The sequence below is a fragment of the Silene latifolia genome, chromosome 11 (assembly GCF_048544455.1).
Source record: "Silene latifolia isolate original U9 population chromosome 11, ASM4854445v1, whole genome shotgun sequence".
NCBI lineage: Eukaryota > Viridiplantae > Streptophyta > Magnoliopsida > Caryophyllales > Caryophyllaceae > Silene > Silene latifolia.
In genome coordinates this window covers 165,311,420-165,335,565 of record NC_133536.1, presented here as the reverse complement: position 1 = coordinate 165,335,565, position 24,146 = coordinate 165,311,420, and the positions used below count along the sequence as shown (strand labels likewise).

The following is a 24,146-nucleotide window of genomic DNA, read 5'->3' as shown; positions in this document are numbered from 1 at the left end:
CAAATCAATTCTATCATAATTGCTCATAATTACCCAATTAAACTTTGCAGAAATAATGGTATTAACCCTGCTTCTAAGGCTATAAATATTCATCTTGCATAACCATTTTGCTTAAACTCATTTACCTTGCACACATAAATTTCTTAGCCAAAAGTAACCACATTCGGCACTCAAGTGTAGCAAAGGTACGCACCATCTTGTGTACGGAAACGCGCCTACCTACCAGCTTTCGTCTCCTACATTCACACGACTGCACCCAGGTCTGACAAAGGTATATTTCAATTGTTTGACCTTCTTCAAATCATGCCCTCTTATTTTTCACCTTCCGTTTCATTCTCACTGAAGTGAACAAAAGGTATGTCTCTTCTTTTCCGTATAACTTGCCTTGGTTTTTTTGCTTTGTTTTCCAATTGAGTTCAGAACAAGTAAACATGCTATGTATGCCCAGTACATTTTCTTTTGTCCTCTTGTCCCGGTATACATAACATATTTACTTTTGCTTTTGAACATTTGGGATGACATCAATTGCTAGTAGCAGTAGCGAACCCAAAGTTCCTCGAGTTTGTCCAAATTCTTGACTGCGATCGGCAAAATTTTGAAATACTGTCATTCCCAGTTTCCCTTCTCAATATAAGACTAATTGGATTTTATCGCTGTTAACTAGGCGGTGACCCAGACAACGATCCTAAATCATGAATGACGAATGAGTTACGACGTCGAGCACTCAGTGAGAAACGATATCCCATGGCGATCTGACAATGACGTGAGGGAGCGATCGAGAATAACTGGTGAGTATTGTAGCTGTCAATGATGCAGGATGAGTGGAGATGGTGTCCGGAGTTCTACCCAAACCAGGACTGACGACAAACTTCAGCGAAAGTTATCGACGAACTAGCTGACAGCGTGGGATACAGATCAATACTGACATCGTCGTACTCGTCAACTGGTGAAACTGTCTTATTATCGTCACTGGACGTACAGACCTAGCATCGAGTAACACGACCACCGATGGTGGAACAGCAGACAATAGAGCTATGTGTGGTGTAACGACTGTGAGCTATGTTAAAACAGAGTGTGTTTATTTCCTTTCATTTCATTTTTTTAACCGGGCGTTACACTTCTGATTCCTAGTAATTTGTCACTTCTGATTGTAATTGATTTGCACAAATCATAGGTGATTGCCCTTGTTTTACAGCTTAATGTATGTCTTTTTTTAGAAATCTTGATTTGAATGTACATATATTGTCCCCTCCTTTTCCTGGTCATATGATAATGTGTGCAGGTATTATACAAGTCATCTTGGATCGTCATGACGTTTCAGACTAGCCATTTCAATTCTCTTTCGAATTATCAAGCAATGAAGTTGTCCGTCGATCGCTGGAGAATTCGAGACATTTCAAGCGAGTCATTTTGTTCTTCCTTTGAGCAATGATCTTATGTGACAGCAGTTAGAGAATTCAAGGCATTCCAAGCTAATCATTTCTATTTGGAAACTTGGCTAGTTGATTGCACGGGAATTTCAGGCCATGAGAACTCAATCGTTGACCGCAGGAGATTGTATAAAGTCCGAATCAGATCATTTCAATAATTACTCGACCGTGAGGAAGTCCGAGTTAGATCGTCTTGATACTCTTATGAGGCGACCGCGGGAGAATTTGAAACTTTCAAGATGGCTCATTTTGGTCTCTCATCAAGCAACACACTTGTCTCGTCAAACGCAAGAGGATTTCAAGCAACTCCGAGTTGGTTCGTTTTATTTCTCTCCCAAGCTATGAAGCAAGCAACATGTCCCGTTGGCCACTTTAGCATTTGAGGCATCCTGGGTGGATCATTTCGATACTTGACCATGGATCGCTAGGATACTTCAAGTCATTTCAAGGATCGTGAGAAATTTTTAAACATTTTGGCCGCACAAGTTCGATTCTCTTTCAAGTTATCAAGAAGTAAGGAACATGCCCCGTTGGCTACTGAAGCATTTGAGGCATCCCGATGGATCATTTCAAGACTTGACCATGGTCGATTGGATACTTCAAGTGACTTCAAGGATTGCGAGAAATTTTAAATTTGGAGCATGAATTCGATTCTCCTCCAAGTTATCAAGAAGCAAGCAATGGACCGTCTTGACAATGGTTAGACAGTTTAAAGCATTCCACGGAGCAAGTTATTTCGATTTCTTATTTAAGCCATCATGCAAAGCATAAACTTGCCCATGGACCGTTGAAGACCGTGAGAGACGACGAGGAATCCAAGGTAGATGCCGAGAAATTTGAGGTGGAACACTTCGATACTCCCTTGACCAAGTCCAACGTATGAGGATTTCAAGATACTCCCATCAATCCGTTATGCAAGGCGAGATTTGTTCGAAGGTCTTTGCAAGGCTCTCTATGTCCATGTGGAAGAAGGAGTGCGATGACCCATATGAAGCAGAGCTTGGAAGATTTGGATAGTAAAAAGAGCATGAACGATGTTCCTTGAAGCTTGCTTGATCGATAATCAAGGATAACTGAAGGATCGTCGACTACTCATGGTCTACACTTGTTCGAAGGAAGGCAAGGTACTTGGAGATCTAGAAGATACAAGAACATCTTTTTTCCTTGTGGCAAAATCCGTCAATGATCAAGACTATCCTTATCCTTAAAGACCGACCGATTTGAAGTTTATTAAGTCGTGCACAGTTTAAACTCTTGCGGGCCAGGAGCAATTTTTTGAGAGGTTTGAATTTTTGGTGTGGCTGCATTTGAACAAAGCATTTGTTCAAACTGCCTACGTACTCGCAAAGTGACCAAGGAAGACAAATTGCAAGATCAAGCCAACGTAGTTCAGAAAAGGAGTTTTTTTTTTTTTGTTTGGGGGTGTGGCTGCACCTAAGTAAGACTTACTTAAGTTGCCTACGTACTCACAAAATACCCAAGTACTCTGCAAGATCAAGCCTACGTAATTCAGGGAAGGATTTTTTTTTCTTTTTTTTTTTTGTGGGTTTTTTTTTTTTTTTGTGTTTTGGTTTTTTTTCTTCTTTTTTGGTGTTTTGGTTTTTTTTCTTCTTTTTTTTTTGTTGTTTTTTTTTGTTGTGGTATGCAGTTTAGCCTCATGCTTAGGAGCTTATGCAGTTTAGCCTCATGCTTAGGAGTAGTAGCGCTTCAAGAATTTTCCGTTGATCGGCCCTACATGAACACTGTCTTCATCAACAATCTTGAAAGCACCATTGGTGTATACTTCTTGCACGACATATGGCCCATCCCACTTGGAAGTGAACTTGCCTTTAGGTTTATGAGAAGTAATGACCGGCCTTCTTACCGCGAGCACCAAGTCTTCCTGCCTGAAAAGATCGAGGGCGCACCTTTTTGTTGAATGCGCGTGACAACCGTGCTTGATAACACTGTAGCTTTTGTTGTGCTTGCAACCTTTTCTCATCTAAAGCTTCCAACTCTTCTAAGCGCAGCTTGTCATTGTCATCACTTGTAAGCTCTTCCTGAATGGCAATTCTTAAAGATTGAATTTGAAGTTCTAATGGCAACACGGCTTCAACTCCATACACCAACGCATACGGGGTTGCTTGAGTGGGTGTCTTGTATGTAGTACGATAGGCCCACAATGCCTCACCGATTCTCTCATGCCAATCACGCTTTGACTTCGCCACCACTTCCTCAACAAATTGCATAGTGTCTTATTAAAAGCTTCAGCTAAGCCATTTGCCGGAGCATTGTACATGGAAGACTTGTATTGTTTAAATTTGAACTTTTCAGCGAGACTTCTCATCAACTTGTTAAAGAACGGCTTGCCATTATCAGTTATGATGCGTTGTTGATACCTGTCGAAGTGAGTATCAAAAATAATATTTATAAATTCCGAACTACTACTAGCAAGCGGTAGTAAGAGTCGAACCACAGAGAGGCGGGGGAGTTATAGTTGCTGTTATTTCAGTCTATCGGTAACAATTGTGGGGGTTTTGATATGGAAAGAATCTAAGTCTAAATGCGAAAATAAAAGAGCAAATAACAAAAATAGATGTAAACTAATGATAAAAAGGAGCTAGGATGATCGGGTCACTACAGCTACGATGGCACATAAGTCTAGGTAAGTCTCGAACTACAGTCGTGGGTGATGGGGAAAACAAGTCCTCTCGGTCCATGTTAATTAGTGGCTACCTCTCGGCCTATGCTACTAATCCCTAAGTCTCATTAATACTAACTCTCGTTCTTGATTAATGAATCCTAATGCAAACTAAATTACATTATCTTTCGATCTAGCAATCTAGCCGTCTTAAATCGTTAATCTAAGTCCTTCCCTATCTTTCGATCTACGGGTTGGTCAAAACTAAGTATCTAACAAGTCTCCGCTAGGTCTCATTGATAGATATTGCACTTAACGATTCAAACGAAGCAAATCAAACACGAAGTCAGTCGATCGACCAGCTACCCCAGTCGATCGACCAGCTACCCCAGTCGATCGACCAAGCCCTAATCCGAGGGTCTCCTATTCGTATGCCATCTTCGCTAAGTTCGCCTACATCCTAGCAAAGGTATTTAGCTAGACATAAAGGAATTAATAACGAAAACTAAATTGATCACAAGCATAGAGAATTGCATAATTGAAATATTGAATGGATAAACTCGCATAAAACTATAACTAGGGCTTTGGGATTCTATCTAGCAAGAATAAATCTAACAAAGCAAAACTGTAAATAAAAGAATGGTAATTACCGAAGCAAAAGGCAAGAATTGAATCCGTAGCAAAGAACTTTATTAAAGAACCAATTTGATAAAGTAAACTAATGTAGCGAATGAATTCAGATCTAAACTAAGCTAATGAATGCCTCCTTCAAAGGTAGGCAGGGGTTACGTTAAATAAGAGAGTCACGTAAAACCCTACTCGAAAACCTAATTACAATTGGGCTTCTAATCTCGATCTTTTATTTTGCGTCAGACCCGTTGTTCAGTCGATCAACCATAAGCATCAGTCGATCGACTAAGTAGCAGCGAACAGTAGCTACTGGAACCCGTGGGGTGGTCGATCGACCACTTGGACCAGTCGATCGACCAAGAGTGTTGTACAGAATAGCATTCTGACGATTCCTGCAGCGCGCACCGATCTTAAAACAGCTGCCATTTCTTCGTTACTTGGTCAAATCAAGCGTTCTACGTGGAGTTGGAAAGCTAAGAGGATAAGCTGTCACCTCCAATTGGAATCACTTGATTATCTGCTATAGAACTCGAGATACGGCCATCTGAATTGGGCTGCAATATCGTGAAATGCTTCTTTGCTCGTTAAACTCGTACGCACCCTTTCTTTTGCTATCTTTAGGCCTTGAAACGCGCACCAAGCTCATTCCTCGAGTCAATACTTCATGTCAAATGCAATGTTAATTACTTAGGGACGGATTCGGCTCGATTTCCGCTCAATTCTTCATATTTCTGCAATAATAGACAAAAACACGAAAGTAGAGGAAAATAGGGAAATAATGGCATATATTGCACATTTGAGCTCTGAAATGCGTGTAGAATAAAGTGTGAAACATCATATTTTAGACACGCATCAGTTGTGGTACACCATACCGAAAGATGATTTGAGTGCAAATGAAATCAACAACAGTTTCCTTTTTTACTTCACGTACACTGACAACTTCTGCCCACTTTGAGAAATAATCTGTTGCAGTGAGGATGTATTCATGCCCATTTGATGCTTTTGGAGTGATGGGTCCTACAACATCTAGTCCCCACATTTCAAAGGGCCATGACGAAATGGTAGGATGCAAGAGCTTTGGAGGTTGATGTATGAAATTTGCATTGAACTGACAAGCATCACACTTCTTCGCAAAGTCCATGCAATCTTGCACCATGGTTGGCCAATAGTACCCCATTCTTTTCACACGATCATGAAGCTTTGGACCGGATTGATGAGCGCCATAAACACCCGAATGAGTTTCGTACATGGCTTCAGAAGCTTCAGTTTCACTAAGACATCTTAGCCATTGCCCGAGGAACGATCGTCTGTAAAGTATTCCCTTATAATATATGAACCTTGGAGCACGACGACGAATCTCTATCTTATGTCTAGGTTCATCAGGAAGCTTTTGATGTTCCAAGAAATCGATGTTAGGTTGTCGCCAATCATCATTATCGACTTGGTAGACACTAATCATGTTAGACGACTCTGCAGTTTCTTCTCCTTCTAGCGGCGGTACTACCCAACGGTTGCAAACCGGAATTATCGTGACTTTCTCTGCCCCCAGTGCCAAAGTGGCTACCAGATTAGCAAGCGCGTCAGCCAACTTATTGGCACTCCTTGGCACATGTCCAATATGAACACAATTCAACTTGTTAAGTAACTGGATTGCATATTGATGGTAGGGAATGAGATCATCTTTCTTCACTTCGAATTCATCAAGGACTTGGTTCACTACCAACAAAGAATCTCCGTAGATGTCTAAATCTTTGACCCCTATTTCAATTGCCATTTGAAGTCCTAAGATTAAAGCTTGATACTCTGCCACATTGTTTGAGCACAGTTCAGTGAGCACAAAGGAGTAAGGCAACACATGACCTTTGGGAGACAAGAATACAACACCAGCTCCGGCTCCATCACGTCTTGCTGCACCATAAAAATACATTTGCCATGGCGGAAGTACATCCACATAGAATATCTCTTCACCAGGAAGATCATCCTGAAGTTCCCATTTCGCGGGGACTGGATGATCAGCAAGGAAGTCAGCTAAAGCTTGCCTTTTGATTGCTTTTTGAGGCACATGGACCAAGTCATACTGTTTGAGTAGAACTGCCCACTTTGCTAGACGATCAGACAAGACTGGCCTTGAGAGTATATATTTGATAGGATCATCCTTTGAAATTACATGGACAGTATGTGCCTGCATATAGTGCCTTAATTTTTGAATTGCGAAGACCAAAGCCAAGCATATTTTCTCGATTTGAGAGTAATTCGTTCAGCTCCCACCAAAGTTCGACTTAGGTAATAAAGAGCCCTTTCCTTCTTATCTTCATTCTCTTGAGCACATAATGCCCCCAGTGAACGTTCTTGTGCAGCGATGTAGAGGATAAGAGGCCTTCCAGGAACTGGTGCCCCCAACACAGGTGCAGATGACAAGTACTTTTTGATACTTTCAAAGGCATTATGACATTTGTCATCCCATTGGAATATAGCATCCTTTTTCATAAGATGACTGAATGGCTGGCAGCGTCCCGCGAGGTTAGAGATGAACCTGCGAATGTAAGCTAAGCGACCTTGTAGACCACGAAGCTCCTTCAAATTTTTAGGCTCTGGCATTTCTTGAATCGCCTTGATCTTTGATTGATCAACTTCAATTCCTCTATGTCGTACCACGAATCCTAAGAATTTCCCCGAAGTAACTCCAAAGGCACATTTGAGCGGATTCATCTTGAGTTGACATTTTCGCAGTCTTTCAAAGACGGTACGAAGGTCGTTGATATGGTCTCCTCTTTTCTTGGACTTAACCACAACATCATCAACATAATATTAAATTGTCTTGTGCAACATGTCATCAAATATCCTTTGCATAGCACGTTGGTATGTTGCTCCTGCATTCTTGAGACCAAATGGCATAACTTTGTAGCAAAAGATCCCCTTCGGAGTACGAAACGCAGTGGCGTCTTGATCCTCAGGCGCCATAAGAATTTGATTATATCCTGCCGTGCAATCCATGAAGGAAAAAGCTTCATGTCCAGTCGTTGCATCAATCATAAGCTCCATGACTGGCAAAGGAAAATCGTCTTTTGGACAAGCATTATTGAAATCCCGAAAATCCACACATACGCGTAACTGGCCATTTTTCTTTCTTATTGGCACGATGTTAGCAATCCATGTTGGGTATGTTACCTCTCTAATGAAACCAGCTTCAATGAGTTTGTCAACTTCTTTATCAATCTCAGGAATCAAGTCTGACCTAAAACGTCATTGAGGTTGCTTCTTAGGACTTACACCTTTCTTAATTGCCAAATGATGCATTGCGACTTTAGGACTTAATCCTGGCATTTCCTTGTAACTCCAAGCAAAGACATCTTTGTACTCAGTTAAAAGCTTGAAGTATTCATTCTCTTCCTTCTTTGTAAGAAGAGCACTAACATATATTGGACGAGGGTCCTCCAAAGTACCTAAATTGAGTTCCTTTAAGTCATCGACAGTTGATTGCCCCCCATCCTCTAGCAATGTCGGAGCCTCATCAACTTCAATCTCTTCACTAGCATCAGGGACTTCCTCTACGGTGATGTGATAAGATCTCATTATTTTATCTTCCAACTCTTCTTTGTTGCTTGCACTCGGTGTTGTTGAGGCTTCACCAAGTCGCGACTGATACGTGCATATTCTATACACTTTATTCGCAGTTTTGGCACGTATTTCCATGCGTATTTGTTAGCTTTAAGCTATTATTTCTCCCGAAACGGTTTACTTTGCGATTTCTATGATTTATTGTAGAAATGAGTGGAAGTGAGCTTAATCAAGCCTAAATCGTCCTCCGGAGGCAACTTTAGGGAAGCTTGGCAGAAGGGAGTTCGTACTCACTCACTTTGGGATGCGTGCATTGGAGTGAAGTGGCTGATTTGAAGAGGAAAGGAGGTTACTGCACAGCTCAGTTGGTCGATCGACTAACCTCTTCAGTCGATCGACCATGGAATTACAGCAGAAGCTACTGTTCTGCATTGGTTGGTCGATCAACCATGCCATTTAGTCGATCGACCAGGCTGCGAGGCTGAGATCTGGTTTATGTTTTAGACTTTTAAAAGCCCAATTTGTAATTAACTTTTGGCATCGTTTATCAGTAGTTACGCAGCAATAATTTAGGGTATGCTTTTCATTATTGAAGAACTCAGTTTAGATCTAGTTTGGAGACAAGAAAGAGCGACGACGGATTCCGATTTCTATTACTTTGTTCATCAATTAATTAGTAAGCTTTAATGCGATTTCCTTCTTCTTTCATTTTCTTGTCAATTTAATTCTTGTTGTTACTAATTTATTTTCAGCAATCCAATTTTAATCTTTTGTCTTAATTTCAATTCCAATCATGCCAAGTTTATTCTTTGCTTTTAATTTTGCAATTGTTATAATTTTAATCATGCATAGCTAATCTTCTTGATTGGGAACGAGGTGAGCCATGGTGTAAGTTAGGTCGATTTTATTAGTATGATTTCTTCCGTTTCGATCTTATTTCCTTTTGATAAATCCATCTTGCTAGATTGAAAGATTAGTAGGTTAGGTTTTCTTTAGTTGTGGAATTTCCTTTGAGCGAGAGCTTGAGAAATTCTAGGGAATTAAAAGACCGTAAGGTTAAATCTGAGCATAGATCGAAAGGCTTGCTCTTACCCCCTGAGACCGTTACAAGACCTCTGTTATCCCTTTGTGACCTGACCTTAGCCATGGTGAACCAAAGTTCCTAATCTCTCTTTTATCTTATTTTAGAAACTCTTTATTTTGTCAATTAGTCTTTAGAAACAAACCAATTCAAAACCCCCATTTAAATTGTTACTTAAATAGATTAAAAATTAGCAAATAGAATTGATCTTGTCTCTCTGTGGTTCGACCCTTACTATCACTGTCTATAGTTTTAGTTCGGATTATAAATTTAATTTTGATACAAAACGACGGTATCAAATTTTGGCGTCGTTGCCGGGGAGACGGTGTAATTCTGTTTGCTTTATTTTTAGTTTATTTTTCTTGTCTCAAGGAACTTTGGTTCCTTGAGGCCGTTGCTTACTCTTGCTTCTAGTTTTGCTCTTGCACAGTTAGAAGACAGGTTTTTGAGAGGAAGACTTGAGTACTCTCAGTTTTGCGAACATGACTACGATATATGACAATCTTCAGCCAAAATAGCAGCACACTCCAAAGGGACACGTATTACCTACCCCCACTACTGGTCACTTCGAATTTCGTTCCTCTTATATTGATTTAGTGGAGCGAAATCAATTTGCTGGTTTACCGGACGAGGATCCTTTGAAGCACATGGAAATTTTCACAGACTACTGCTGTTCCATACCTGTACCGGCTGGGGTGACCCAGGATGAAGTAAAGGGGATAATGTTCTTATACTCCTTGAAGGATTCGGCGAGAGATTGGTATCGCTACCTTGATAGGGTAGTAGCTGGAGTCACAGATTAGACATCTCTAGCAGTAGCTTTCTACAAAAAATACTTCCCACTTGCAAAGACAGATGCCTTGAGAAGTAAAATTACAAATTTCCAGCAAGGACCCGATGAGGAATTTTGTGAAGCATGGGGGCGTTTCAAGAGTTTGGTTAGGGTTGTCCCTCACCACGGTTTCCAGCAGTGGTACCTTTGCAACTTATTCTATAATACTTTATATGATGACTACAAGGTTATCCTGGACGCAGCTGCGAATGGTAGGTTCCAAAATAATAACGGTCAAAATAAAGGTTGGAACACTATTGAGGAGATGGCAGTCCATAGAGCCGAGTTTGGAAGTTCGCGTGGAAAGTCGCGAAAGCAAAGTGATGAAACGAGTGCCGTTGTGACACTCATAACTTCTATTACTGCCCGTCTCGAGAAGCTCGAGACCTTTGAAGCTTCCAAGGAAAGAGTTGAAATTCTTGTCCATAATTCAGATGAGACCGCGAAATTGAGAGAAATGGCCCGAGCTCTTTTGGTTCAAGTCACAAAAATAGAAGCAGCTGGGATTGAGTCTACAAAGAATTTTGTCAAGCAATTGGAGAATTTAGAGGCTAAGCAAGTCGCCAATTCTTCAAGCAAATGTGAGGGGCCAATTGAAACCATAAATGCCATTAATCTCCGAAGTGACCTTTCTTATGATGGTCCTAATAAGCCAAGAGAAGACTCGGGAAAGAATGAAAAGAAGAATTTAATTTCTGGTGCAAAAACGAGCTTTATTGCCAGTACCACAGGTCGATCGACCAACAACAGCAGTCGATCGACCGGGATGTCAGATGAAAATGTTTCTGACCAGAAGCTATTCATACCCAGCATATGTGGTCGATCGACCAACACTACCAGTCGATCGACTGAAGCTCCTGACGAAGGAGTTTTTGTCCAGCAACTATTCACGCCCAGTGTGATTGGTCGATCGACCGAGCCCAATTGTCGATCGACCGGGTCTCCAGTGCAGGACGCAAATCTGTCAACTAGTTTGCATGATTCTACACTTATTGATGATTTGACGGAGGTTTTAAACTTACGGAAGCCGAAGGTTACTGATCCTACGGCCGTGTTGCGATCCCGTCCCGATCCGGAGCATTTAAAGAATACTAAGCTGGAGCGCAAGTTTGGTAAGTTTTTGGAGATGGTCAAGAATCTCGAGGTAACCATTCCTTTCACTGACCTAATTACCCAGGTACCCTCTTACGCTAAATTTATGAAAGACATTTTGAATCGTACGAGAAATTTTCATGATGATGGTAATGTTGCTTTTGTGGAAGAATGCAATGTTCTTTCGCAAATTAATATACCACCCAAATTAAAGGACCTGGGTAGTTTTTCAATTCCCTGCACTATAGGTAACCACGAAATTGGGAAGGCCCTTTGTGATTTAGGGGCCAGTGTCATGTCATATTCTGTTTGTGAAAGGCTAAATATTGGTAGACTTAAGGTAACCGATATCACCCTTCAGATGGCAAATAGATCGACTCAGAGACCTTTAGGAGTCTTAGAGGATGTACCCGTTCGAGTGGGTAAGTTCTTTATTCCTGTCGATTTCGTTGTTTTGGACATTGCAGAGGACAGTCAGATACCTATTATTTTAGGTAGACCATTTTTACATACAGCTGGAGCTGTAATAGATGTCAAACGCGGAATCATTACCTTAGAGGTAGGGGATGACACCATTGACTTCAGTCTTGCTCGTAAGGCTATTGAACCTGCTGATGATGATACGTGTTATTTCATTGATATTGTTGACAGGGCTATTAATTATAACTGGATGGAATCCTTAGCCAAGGATCCCTTAGCTGATCTAACCCGTTTAGATGAGTGTGCAGGTAATACAGTGGAGAATGCTGAGGAGCCAGATGCTTTGGTAGCCTCAATGGAGAGCTACGAGCTCACAGAGGAAGAAGATGAGATGCTCTTAAGCCTGGCCGACGAGAATTTGGTAAACACTTGCTATAACATTGAAGCCGATTTTCTGTCTTTGTAGAGGTAAAGGTGCCCGAGCGTAAGCCACTTCCTCCTAATCTTAAGTATGTTTTCCTAGATGATACGGAGCGAGTACCAGCTATTGTTAGTGCTAAGCTTAATGATGACCAGCTGTCTGCTTTGATGTGTGTGCTTAAGAAAAACAGGAAGGCTTTAGGTTACTCTTTGGATGATATTAAGGGGATCAGCCCTTATATTTGTATGCACAGGATAGAGCTGGAGGAAGGCCACAAGCCTTACAGACAAGGTCAACGCAAAATGAACCCGAAGATGCAGGAAGTTGTTGTGGCCGAGCTGATGAAACTACTCGATGCAAATATTATTTATACAGTTGGCAACGCCAAGTGGGTTAGCCGAGTTCAGGTAGTTCCGAAGAAAGGAGGGACTACCGTGGTTAAAAATGAGAAGAATGAATTAATACCAACACGAGTTGTGACAGGGTGGCGGATGTGCATTGATTATAGACAGTTGAATGCCGCCACCAAGAAAGACCACTTCCCCCTCCCTTTTGTTGACCAAATGACTGAAAGACTTGCCTCTAACAAATTTTTCTGTTTTCTAGACGGATATTCAGGGTTCTTTCAGATCCTTATTCATCCGGATGATCAGAGTAAGACCACTTTTACCTGTCCACAGGGTGTTTTTGCGTACCGCAGGATGCCCTTTGGATTGTGTAACGCCTTGACTACCTTTCGAGGTGCATGATGGGGATTTTTTCGATTATATAGAGAATATTATGGAGGTATTTATGGATGATTTCTCGGTTTATGGTAATGACTTTGATCGTTGTTTAGCTAATCTTGATAAAGTCATGCGGCGTTGTATTGATGTTAATCTTGTTTTAAACTGGGAAAAATGTCAGTTCATGGTCAATGAGGGAGTTGTGTTAGGGCATCTGATTTCTGATAAAGGTATACATGTTGATAAAGCAAAAGTGCAGGTGATTGAGCAATTTCCTCCTCCCGTGAATGTTAAAGGAGTGAGGAGTTTCCTTGGTCACGCTGGTTTCTATCGGCGTTTCATTAAGGATTTTTCAAAAATTGCTAAACCACTTACACAATTGCTCCTTAAGGATGTTGTCTTTGAGTTTACTTATGAGTGCCTTTTAGCTTTTAACAGGTTAAAGGAGGCTCTAGTTTCTGCACCAATCATTCAACTTTGATTGGGATCTCCCATTTGAGATTATGTGTGATGCCAGCGATTATGCAATCGGTGCAGTTTTGGGACAGCGGAAGAATAAAGCTTTGAATGCCATATACTATGCGAGCCGAACTCTGGATGAGGCTCAAGTCAATTATTATACCACTGAGAAGGAGTTTATGGCTGTAGTTTTTGCCTTAGATAAATTTCGATCTTATTTGTTAGGTTCTAAGGTTGTTGTTTATACTGACCATGCAGCGCTGAAAACTCTCTTTATTAAGAAGGATGCAAAGCCGAGACTTTTGAGGTGGATACTCCTTTTGCAGGAGTTTGATTTGGAGATCAAAGATAAGAAGGGAGCAGAGAATGTGGTGGCTGACCATTTATCTCGTCTGCAGCTGACAGAAAGGGAGAATTCGTTACCTATTAATGATTCTTTTCCTGATGAGAGTCCGTTAGCTATTACTTCAGGGTCTTATCCACCTCCATGGTTTGCTGATTTTGCTAACTTTGCTGTGACAGGTAAGATACCACCCGAGCTTTCATGGCAGCAGAAGAAGCGGTTTGCTTATGATGCTAGACAATACTTTTGGGATGATCCTTATGTTTTCAAGGAATGCGCAGACGGTCTTATCCGGAGATGTGTGCCTCAATGGGAGGTGAAGGATATCCTAGAAGCTTGCCACTCTTCTGCCTATGGTGGTCACCATGGTCCTTCCCAGACTGTGGCTAAGGTACTCCAATCTAGTTTCTATTGGCCAACTTTGCATGCAGATAGTCGCAATTTTGTTGCTGAGTGCGATGCTTGTCAAAGATCGGGGAATATTTCCAAGAGACATGAGATGCCACAGGTAGGCATTCTAGAGGTTGAGATTTTTGATGTCTGGGGCATTGATTATCAAGGACCTTTTCCGAGCAGTCAAGGTAATAAATATATCCTCGTAGCTGTAGATTATGTGTCCAAATGGGTAGAAGCTATCGCTACTCCCCATTGCGACGGAAAGGCCGTGATTAAACTGTTTAAAAGGATTATTTTCCGTCGTTTTGGTGTCCCTAGGGTTGTCATTAGCGATGGGGGAATGCATTTTAAAGAGAAATAACTTAGTGCTTTATTGACTAAATTCGGTGTCCAACATCGTAGAGGTTTGGGGTATCACCCCCAAACTAGTGGTCAAGTTGAGATTTCAAACCAGGAATTGAAAGAAGTTTTAGCTAAAGTTGTTTCTAAATCACGGAAATATTGGAGTCTTAAGTTAGATGATGTCTTATGGGCTTATAGGACCGCGGTTAAGACGCCAATTAGGATGTCACCATGCCGATTGATTTATGGTAAGACATGTCATTTACCTGTTGAGTTGGAGCATAAGTCTTGGTGGGCTATTTGTGATTTGAATTTGGATCCTAACCTCTCTCATGAGAAACGTATGACACAGCTGAATGACCTGGAGGAATTTAGGCTGCTGGCCTATGATAATGCTAGGATCTACAAAGAGAAAACAAAGCGCTGGCACGACAAGAGAATCATCAAGCGCGAGTTCCATATTGGCGATAAGGTATTTCTTTTTAATGCTCGTATCCGTTTATTTCCTGGTAAGCTGAAATCCAGGTGGACTGACCCCTATACGATCACAGCAGTTACAAAATTCGGATCAGTTGAATTGGAGACCTCTGCTGGAGAAAGGTTCAAAGTTAATGGCCAATATGTGAAACATTATCACGGTGCAGACGATTTCGTTGGGCAGGTCGAAGTACTATACTTTGACCCTATTTTAGAAGCTGCAAATTGAGGTAAAAAGGTCGTGCGGGACCTCTTAAACCAACGCTAACCAGGAGGCAACCCGGCTTGTAAATTTTTGTAATTAGGAGCTTAATAGTTTTATTTCATTTAATTTGCATTAGGAGCTTTAGTTATTTCTTTTTAATTAGCAATTTCTTGGTTTGAAAAAAATGTGCGCCTTTGAGAATTTTGCAGGTGATTATTTTATTGCAAAGTGCGTAGGGTGTTTTACTGAATTTTTGTGAGAGACAGATGGGAATTTGAAGTGGAAAAATAAATTTTTGACGATTTTGAGTTTAATTGCCAGCGTATGAAGTCGATCGACTAAGTTACTCAGTCGATCGACTGAGGAGGAAAAGGCAGAAGCTACTGTGTAAGGGAGATTGGTCGATCGACTGGGTCATATAGTCGATCGACCACCACGCGACAACCAGAGAGCTGCATAAGGGGGTCCTGGTCGATCGACTGGGCCTGATAGTCGATCGACCACCGCACGAATCAGAATGCAAGTTAATAGGGAGGTTTTATTTCATTCTTCATTCATTCTTTCACTTTCATAAAATCAAAAATCAGAAGAACCCCCTAGTTTCTTCCCCTTTTTCGCGATTTTCCTGCCAATCTTCCCCTTTACTTCGATTTTTCTTGCTCAAATTTCCGAGCTCTCATCAAAGGAAGCAAAGATGACGAAAGGAAAGCAGCCGATGTTCGAAGGTCAGTCCAGTCAGGGAGCTGCCAAACGGCCGCGGGGTCCGCCATAGATAATCGAGGATACTACGGATAGTCTACCTGACTATCCGCAGGTTATTTTTTCCACCTCTACTCAGCGAGCTAAATTCGCTCTCTTTGTCGCAAAAATGAAAGTGCAGGCCACTCGTTTTCTTCATAGGCCGACTTTAGAGAAATTAGGCTGTTTTGAGTCTGTTGTGTCCCTGCTAAATGGGATAGGAATGTCGGGTCTTGTGGACATGGCTGAGTTCACTTACTAAACTTTGACCCTCGAGTTTTTCTCGTCTTATGCTTTTGACGAGGCTTCTTTTGAAGCCAACAGGAGTAGCCCTTGCATTTATTTTCGGCTATTCAATGTCACCTACTCCCAGACATTAGCCGATTTTGCTGGATTTTTAGGTCTTTATTTCGAGGGTAACACCTCGAAAACTTCTGATGTTCACCGGGTCATGTGGTCGTGTATCTCTGACTGGAACGGCCCTAAGAGGACGGGCACTTCCGTCCACTTTCCCCCTTTTCGTTATTTTTTACGGCTGATGGGTAATACCATTTTCGGCCGCAAGGAGTCAAATAATGTGAATACTATTGAACTGTCTATCTTGGCGGGCTATCTGAACATTGAAAGTCGGGTAGCCCGTATCTATAACATCGCGTTTTTGACTGCCTCTCACTTTCACAGTATAAGTGAGGGCACTTTGGCCACTATTGCTTGTGGTGGGTTGGTGACGCGTATCGCCGACCGTCTAGTTCTTATTTTTCCTTGAGAGGAGGCCCCTATTGACCCTGACCTACGCTTCATGGATCTTGCCTACGCGAGGTCTGTGAAGTGGGTTGACAGTCGGAGTCGGTGGAAGATTGACTCTTTCATCTGCGACCGCATCCATGTTCTTAGCCTCCCTCCTATCCTGCCCCTTACCACTGTCCAGGGGGCAGCTCGCCCGCCCTTGCCTAGCTACAGGCTTCCTATTGGGGCGGGCACCGCTACTGCTAGCACCTCGAGGCGGGTCCGTACCTCCTCTTCACAGGCACCCTCCTCCTCCACTCCTGCTCCCACGGGTTACCCGGCCACTTTCCGCCCCCCTACACCTATGGTTATCCCTGCGGTCATGGACCAAAGGGCGATGTCACGTGTGTTGGGTGACTTGTGCAGGAGCTTTGATCAGCACAGACTAGACACGGCCCTGGCTCTGTACCCAGTTTACGAGGAGTACGCCCGGACAGGGATGCTCCCACGAGGTGCCTGGACTCACCCGTCCTTCTTTGTTCCTCCGGTGGGCGATTACCCTCAGCCTGCCACGTGAGCTGCTCCCACTAATACTACTGCCGCCGCTGTTGAGGCAGAAGAGGAGGATGACTCAGGATCTGAGGAGGATGAGGGTAGCGATCCCGAGTATGACGGTGGAGATTAGATGCTTGTGACCTCCCCTATTTTTGGCTGGTTTGAGGAGGTCGTCTTTTGTGAGTTTCCGATCCCTTTTTATTAGTTTCCTTTTACTTTGTTGTTGCTTATATTCTTCCCCATTTTGTTGTTACTGCTGGTGATTTGCTGCTGAGCACAATGAGGGCATTGTGCGTTTTGGTTTAGGGAGGGTATTTGCATATGTCTTTTGCATCTACATTTGTTTTTTATTGCATTTCAGTCACACGTTTATTGCATTTTAGCTTGCATTTGTGTTCTTTCAAAAAAAAGAAAAAAAAAACGAAAAATTCATAAAAATAAAAAATTTCACGTTTACTTTTGCATATAGTCAAGTCGGATTGGAGTTTATTAATGATGACATTGCACTATCAGTCAAATATATGCCATTCCTTGCCTTTTCACAACTGCTTAGCGAAAATTAAAAGTGATTTTTCAAATTTTGTTGTGGAATTTACTTCGGGTTATTAGACTTGACTCATTTACTTTTGGCAAACTACTTATACTTTCTGAGATATAGAGCCTATAACTGGTGACATTCATGACCGGTTAATTTAGGATTGAGAGTAGTACTCCCTTCATTTCATGTTTTGCACGTGTATGAGTTTTGATTGCTTATTGCCTATACGCATCGGTTTGTGGTCGGTATTGCGTGTTTTGGAGAACTATTGCATCTCCCCCTTTCTCATTTTGCCCCATTAACTCCACTATAAGCCATATCTGCCAGTTGCCCTTAACTACATCCCATACTTAGCCTACCATTGTGCCGAGCTAGGAAGTAGTAGAGGAATTTGTCGAATTATAGCAGTTTTGGTTCGTTTTGTACTGTTGGATTGAGTATTTATGAGAAGTGCAGGAGTTGCTAAAGTGTCAGCCTGAAAAAGAGAAAGTCAGGAGAGAAAAAAAAGAAAAAAAAGAGGAAGTTGATCTGGGCAGTGAGTATAGTCCAGCAGAGGTGGTCGATCGACTGGGTCTGATGGTCGATCGACTGCCCATCCAGGAAAAAGAAAGTGAAAAAAAAAACAGAAAGAAAGAAAAAAAAAAGAATTTAGAAAAAATATAATAATTCGGCTGAGTTGAGAATACGCCTCATGTGTTCATTTTATGAAATGGAGGTGTGTGTTTTGGGATAGTGTGTTGCCTAGACATTTAGAGGCAATTGTTTATATTTCGAGTTGGAGGAACGGGATGCGGTTTCTGATTGTTTGTTAGGTATATATATTCTTACCATTTGCCTTGCTGAGGGAAGAGTGACCCGAGAGAGTCCGAATTTATGCGTCTTGCAAGGTCGGACGCTCGATTTAATTCCATGATATGCATAAATTTGTTCACTTGCTTTGAGCTTTGCAGTAGTTGATTATGTGCATTAAACGGTTTAGCATTGACTTGTAGCTAGCTCTGAGATATACTCTTTTCCATTAGGTTTTTAGTTGAGTCATAGTGCTTGCTTGGGGACAAGCAAGGTTTGGTATGGGGAGATTTGATACGTGCATATTCTATACACTTTATTCGCAGTTTTGGCACGTATTTCCATGCGTATTTGTTAGCTTTAAGCTATTATTTCTCCCGAAACGGTTTACTTTGCGATTTCTATGATTTATTGTAGGAAAGAGTGGAAGTGAGCTGAATCAAGCCTAAATCGTCCTCCGGAGGCAACTTCAGGGAAGCTTGGAAGAAGGCAGTTCGTACTCACTCACTTTGGGATGCGCGCATTGGAGTGAAGTGGCTGATTTGAAGAGGAAATGAGGTTACTGCACAGCTCAGTTGGTCGATCGACCAACCTCTTCAGTCGATCGACCGTGGAATTACAAAGCAGGTTACTCAGATCTTTGCATTGGTTGGTCGATCGACCATGTCATTTAGTCGATCGACCAGGCCGTGAGGCTGAGATCTGTTTTATGTTTTAGACTTTTAAAAGCCCAATTTGTAATTAACTTTTGGCATCGTTTATCAGTAGTTACGCATCAATAATTTAGGGTATGCTTTTCATTATTGAAGAACTCAGTTTAGATCTAGTTTGGAGACAAGAAAGAGCGACGACGGATTCCGATTTCTATTACTTTGTTCATCAATTAATTAGTAAGCTTTAATGCGATTTCCTTCTTCTTTCATTTTCTTGTCAATTTAATTCTTGTTGTTACTAATTTATTTTCAGCAATCCAGTTTTAATCTTTTGTCTTAATTTCAATTCCAATCATGCCAAGTTTATTCTTTGCTTTTAATTTTGCAATTGTTATAATTTTAATCATGCATAGCTAATCTTCTTGATTGGGAACGAGGTGAGCCATGGTGTAAGTTAGGTCGATTTTATTAGTATGATTTCTTCCGTTTCGATCTTATTTCCTTTTGATAAATCCATCTTGCTAGATTCAAAGATTAGTAGGTTAGGTTTTCTTTAGTTGTGGAATTTCCTTTGAGCAAGAGCTTGAGAAATTCTAGGGAATTAAAAGACCGTAAGGTTAAATCTGAGCATAGATCGAAAGGCTTGCTCTTACCCCCTGAGACCGTTACAAGACCTCTGCTATCCCTTTGTGACCTGACCTTAGCCATGGTGAACCGAAGTTCCTAATCTCTCTTTTATTTTATTTTAGAAACTCTTTATTTTGTCAATTAGTCTTTAGAAACAAACCAATTCAAAACCCCCATTTAAATTGTTACTTCAATAGGTTAAAAATTAGCAAATAGAATTGATCTTGTCTCTATGTGGTTCGACCCTTACTATCACTGTCTATAGTTTTAGTTTGGATTATAAATTTAATTTTGATACAAAACGACGGTATCAGCGACTTCCACTTTGCTTGGAAAGATGATGACTTCTCTTGATTTGTAAGGACCACAACGTGCCTTTTTACCTTGAGGGGTTGTGCTTGTACTATGTCCACTACTTCTATGCGCTTCATTCTGGAAGGGACAACACTTCTGAGATCATCACCAACTTTCACCTTTTCTTTGCTTTGACTTGTTGAGGCTTTATGCGATTCCCTATGATCTTTTGTCCCTTTGGGGTCTGTTAAACGATCGAACACTGAACGAGATGGAGTTCCCAAAGGTTTAAGTACTGATCCTTTCTTCTTCATATGTGATGAGGCACTTGACTGACAAGCACAAGTGGCATTATCTTGGACACCCAATCTCTTGAAGATAGAAAAATGATTCCTTAAAAGGATTTCTGGTTGTGACGAACTATGCCCCCCTAATCGATTGAACACAGAAGGAGCCACTCTTGTTGCAGGTGGTCGAATCCGATCGAAGACAGAGAGTGTTGACGATGTCATGTCATTTGTACTTTCATCTTCTACCATTTCTTCAGATGTGATGCACTGAGAGGATAATGCATCTACTTTTCGTTGAGCACCAATCCTTATAAGTGAAGGAGATTCATAGCCTAAACCAACCTTGGAAGCACTGAAGCTCCCCTCTTCCTTAAAAAGTCTCTTTTGAGTTTCGTTCAAGCCATAAGGCTCAACATTGATAACTTTGCCTAATGGAGTGGGATTTTCAAAGTCATATCCAGCTTTAGCCAACAACTTATATGCATTGGATATGAACACGCCCTTTTCTTGCCCCTGGGATGATTTGCTTGATGATGGGACGAACCCCGTAGGAGCGTATCTCACAACTTCTTTTTTAACCGTGCTAGGCAGAGGCGTGACAAGCTTCACCATTCACTCTTGCTTGACTACATTGTTGGACTTAACTTTCTCTTTGGTCATTGTCTTTGAGCTTTGATATTCTGCGAAAGGACTTTCACCTTCCTTGTGTCGTGACTTTGGAATGTACCGAAGCACCGGAGTTGCATTCTTTTGTGGATCTTCTTCCTTAGCTTCCTCTACATCTCTGACTTTTTCGTTGCTTTTCGATTGGCTACTCTGACCCACTTCCCTTTTAACATCATTGCCAGAAGTATTTGGAGAGTTCGCAACTCCTTTTTCTTTGCCTCTTGATGCGTGTCTTTTATATAAGGTTTTCACCTCATTTTTACACGCATTTCTGTGCTTTTTATGTAGCATCTAGCTACAAATACCCCCGAATATTCTACTTTGGTTCGTTTATTGTATTTTGCAGGAATTGACCAAAGAGGAGCTAAATCGAGCCTTAATTGTCCCAGTCATGGGAAATAAGGAGCCGGAGCTTGGACATTTAACATTCGGGAGACGCGCGAGCTGAGTTCGGGAAGCAATTCAAGTCCTAACATGCCTATATAGCTCGATCGAGTGGTCTACTGCTCGATCGAATGCTCTACACACTCAAGATTGGTCGATCGACCAGTTTAAGGAGTCGATCGAGGAAGTTCTGCAAGCAGTGCTCGATCGAGAGGGTGTTCTAGCTCGATCGAGGGATTTGCGTTCGATCGAGTACTCTTTCTACTCGATCGAGGGGTTTCGTGTGCTTTTAGCTTATTTCCGCCTAATATTTTATGGGCTTTTGTAATTAGTCCATAGATTAGGTTTAAGACGATTTCCTAGTATAAGACTGAAGAGAGTAACTACGTTGCTCATCTCTCGGAACTTAGACATTAGTTTTGGGTGCTATTCCTTGTCCTTTGTTCTTTGGATTTTCCCCTTCTTTTACCTTTGCTACTCGGATTTGGATCTGTCGATTGGTATCATCATTCTAATTCTATTCTTAATTCTATCCACTGCTTTAATTCTTCCTTTCTTATTCTATAGCTTGATTCAATCTTATTTAGTTGTTATAATGTTCAATTCCAATTGTCTATTTATTATTATTGTTAATTCTATCGCAATGAGTAACTAATTTCCCTTGCTAAGACTATAGGGGATCCGTAATATGAAGGGAGAGTAATCGATTCATTTGGTCAATGCTAGTACTGTTTTAAGTTGATTAAATGCTACAATTAACTGTATCTTTCTAATTGAGTCGACGCAATTAGACCTATAATTCCTAGTGACCCTTGACCTGGACCGAAAGGTTGGAAAAGGTAGACTAGTAGCGAACAATAGAGTATTGCAGTGAGGACGAAAGTTAAGCTGTTTACACTTTAGGGTGAATTAAGGACCGAAAGGTGACGTTCGCTACCCCTTAGACCGTATTTGCATTGACCCGAGACCTAGATTGCTTGACCGAATGATTACGGTGAACCGGTTGTCTTAGCTATTCTCCTTTATCTGTTAAACTCCTTCCATCTATTTCTCTTTTCCTCATCCTCTTAGTTTAGAAATCACATTTTATAAACCCCCAAATTGGTTACCTTGACGAACCTAGTTTTAGCAGACAATTCCCTACCTCTCTGTGGATTCGACCCGACTTCCCTAGCTATATTAGTTAGAGCCAGTTGGTTATTTTTGACAGGTACGCGACAGACGTGTCAAATTTTGGCGCCGTTGCCGGGGAAGTGGTGCATATTTGTTGCTTTAATTAAGTTTGTCTCTCGTCTCAGGGAATTTATTCCTTGAGACCGATCTCATTTTTTTTGCAAAGTTTGATCAGCTGCAGGTTAACTTTTGCCTCGGAAGTTTATTTGCAAGATGCCTACGATTACAAAGCATACAGAGCCATGTGGTAGATGTGGCGAGGAAGGGCACGATCTTTATGAATGCACGGCAAGTGTAGAGCACGCCCTTGCATATAAGAAATACAAGCAGGGAGTTCCCTTCTCCCAGTTGTATGAAGAAATCAAGAATGATTCTACCCCTTCTACGCCAGTACCACAACCGGTCTCTCCCTCTGCAAGAGAAGAAATTGCCGAGTTGAAATCCATTATGATGAGTATGTCGCAGAAATCTGAAACGGTTATATTGGAATTAAAAGAACAAGTCGCGCAGTTGACGAACGCGACGGATCAAGCCAAGTTTCTTCCAATTTGCGATCCAGCCAGTGCGATGAATTTTCAAAGTGACCTTATTCATGAAGAAGACGAGGTTTTGACAGCTGATGATGACTCAGATGATGAACTAGACGAGTTTTTGCAGGAAATACTCTGCGTGTGCTGTAACCACTCGATCGAGTGACTCTTCTACTCGATCGAGCGGTTCTAATCGTCCAGTAACTCGATCGAGTGAAAATGGTGCTCGATCGAGAGGTGCAGAATTCAAAGACGGTCGATCGAGTGACGCTATTACTCGATCGAGCAACTATGCTGAAGAAATCACTCGATCGAGTGAAGAACAAGGTCGATCGACTGATAAAAGTACTCGATCGAGTACTTCAAGTGGCGGAAATTCTAATTTACTATCTAATACCGCCACCGTGTCATCTTCCCCTGCTGTGGAGACGTCACGCATTGATAAGGGTAAAGAAAAGGTTGTGGGACCAATCATCGCTACCAGGGTGCCCTTCCCAAGTCGTCTGAAGGACGCAAAGATCGAGCAACAGTACGGTAAGTTCGTGGACATCGTGAAGAACCTCCAGGTAACTGTCCCTTTTTCCGAACTCGTTACTCAGGTACCCACTTACGCTAAGTTTATGAAGGATATCGTGATGCGTAAGAGAAATTTGAGTGAATTTGAGACAATTTCATTTATGGAAGAGTCTAGTAATTTACTGTTGAATAAGGCCCCTCCAAAAATGAAAGACCCGGGCAGCTTTTCTATTACTTGTGTCATAGGCAATATGGTTATAGATAAGGCCCTTTGCGATTTAGGTGCCAGTGTTAGTGTCATGCCCCTTCCTGTCTGCAAGAAATTGAAGATGAGTCATATCAAGGTGACTAACATTACCCTACAGATGGCTGATAGATCTGTTAGGAGACCCTTAGGTGTCTTGGAGGATGTGCCTGTGAAAATAGGCAAGCTTTACATTCCAGTAGACTTCATTGTTTTGGATATAGCTGAGGACACCCGGACCCAAATCATCTTAGGAAGACCATTCCTTTGTACAGCTGGGGCCGTTATTGATGTCAGACAAGGGCGTCTGACTCTTGCAGTAGGGGATGACGCTATCACATTTAGTTTGCCCAGTACTTTAGCCCACCCAATGATAGAGGACACTTGCTATT

General features: G+C 41.6%; 2 protein-coding genes and 1 non-coding gene across 3 annotated transcripts; all 3 read right to left on the bottom strand.

The window, feature by feature from the left end:
• Window positions 1–3,265: 3,265 nt before the first annotated feature.
• Window positions 3,266–3,658, bottom strand: LOC141614298 (uncharacterized). The gene has a single exon (XM_074433056.1). It carries the CDS (start codon window positions 3,656–3,658, stop codon window positions 3,266–3,268), a length of 393 nt encoding a protein of 130 aa, XP_074289157.1.
• Window positions 3,659–5,521: 1,863 nt separating this feature from the next.
• LOC141614297 (uncharacterized) lies at window positions 5,522–7,389 on the bottom strand. Its single transcript, XM_074433055.1, has 2 exons — window positions 6,949–7,389; window positions 5,522–6,862 (listed from the first exon to the last, which is right to left on the bottom strand). Exons 1-2 carry the CDS (start codon window positions 7,387–7,389, stop codon window positions 5,522–5,524), a joined length of 1,782 nt encoding a protein of 593 aa, XP_074289156.1.
• A 2,785-nt stretch (window positions 7,390–10,174) lies between these two features.
• Window positions 10,175–10,283, bottom strand: LOC141615892 (small nucleolar RNA R71). Its single transcript, XR_012530280.1, has one exon. It is a non-coding gene; the product is annotated as a small nucleolar RNA R71 (small nucleolar RNA).
• Between the last annotated feature and the right edge of the window lie 13,863 nt (window positions 10,284–24,146).

Bases quoted from the DNA above. Each gene is read 5' to 3' on its own strand.
- LOC141614298 (XM_074433056.1), bottom strand. From the start codon at position 3,658: ATGCAATTTGTTGAGGAAGTGGTGGCGAAGTCAAAGCGTGATTGGCAT.
- LOC141614297 (XM_074433055.1), bottom strand. From the start codon at position 7,389: ATGAATCCGCTCAAATGTGCCTTTGGAGTTACTTCGGGGAAATTCTTA. The intron at 6,863-6,948 runs GTGGGAGCTGAA...CACTATATGCAG, and splicing joins ATTACCTAAGTCGAACTTTG to GCACATACTGTCCATGTAAT.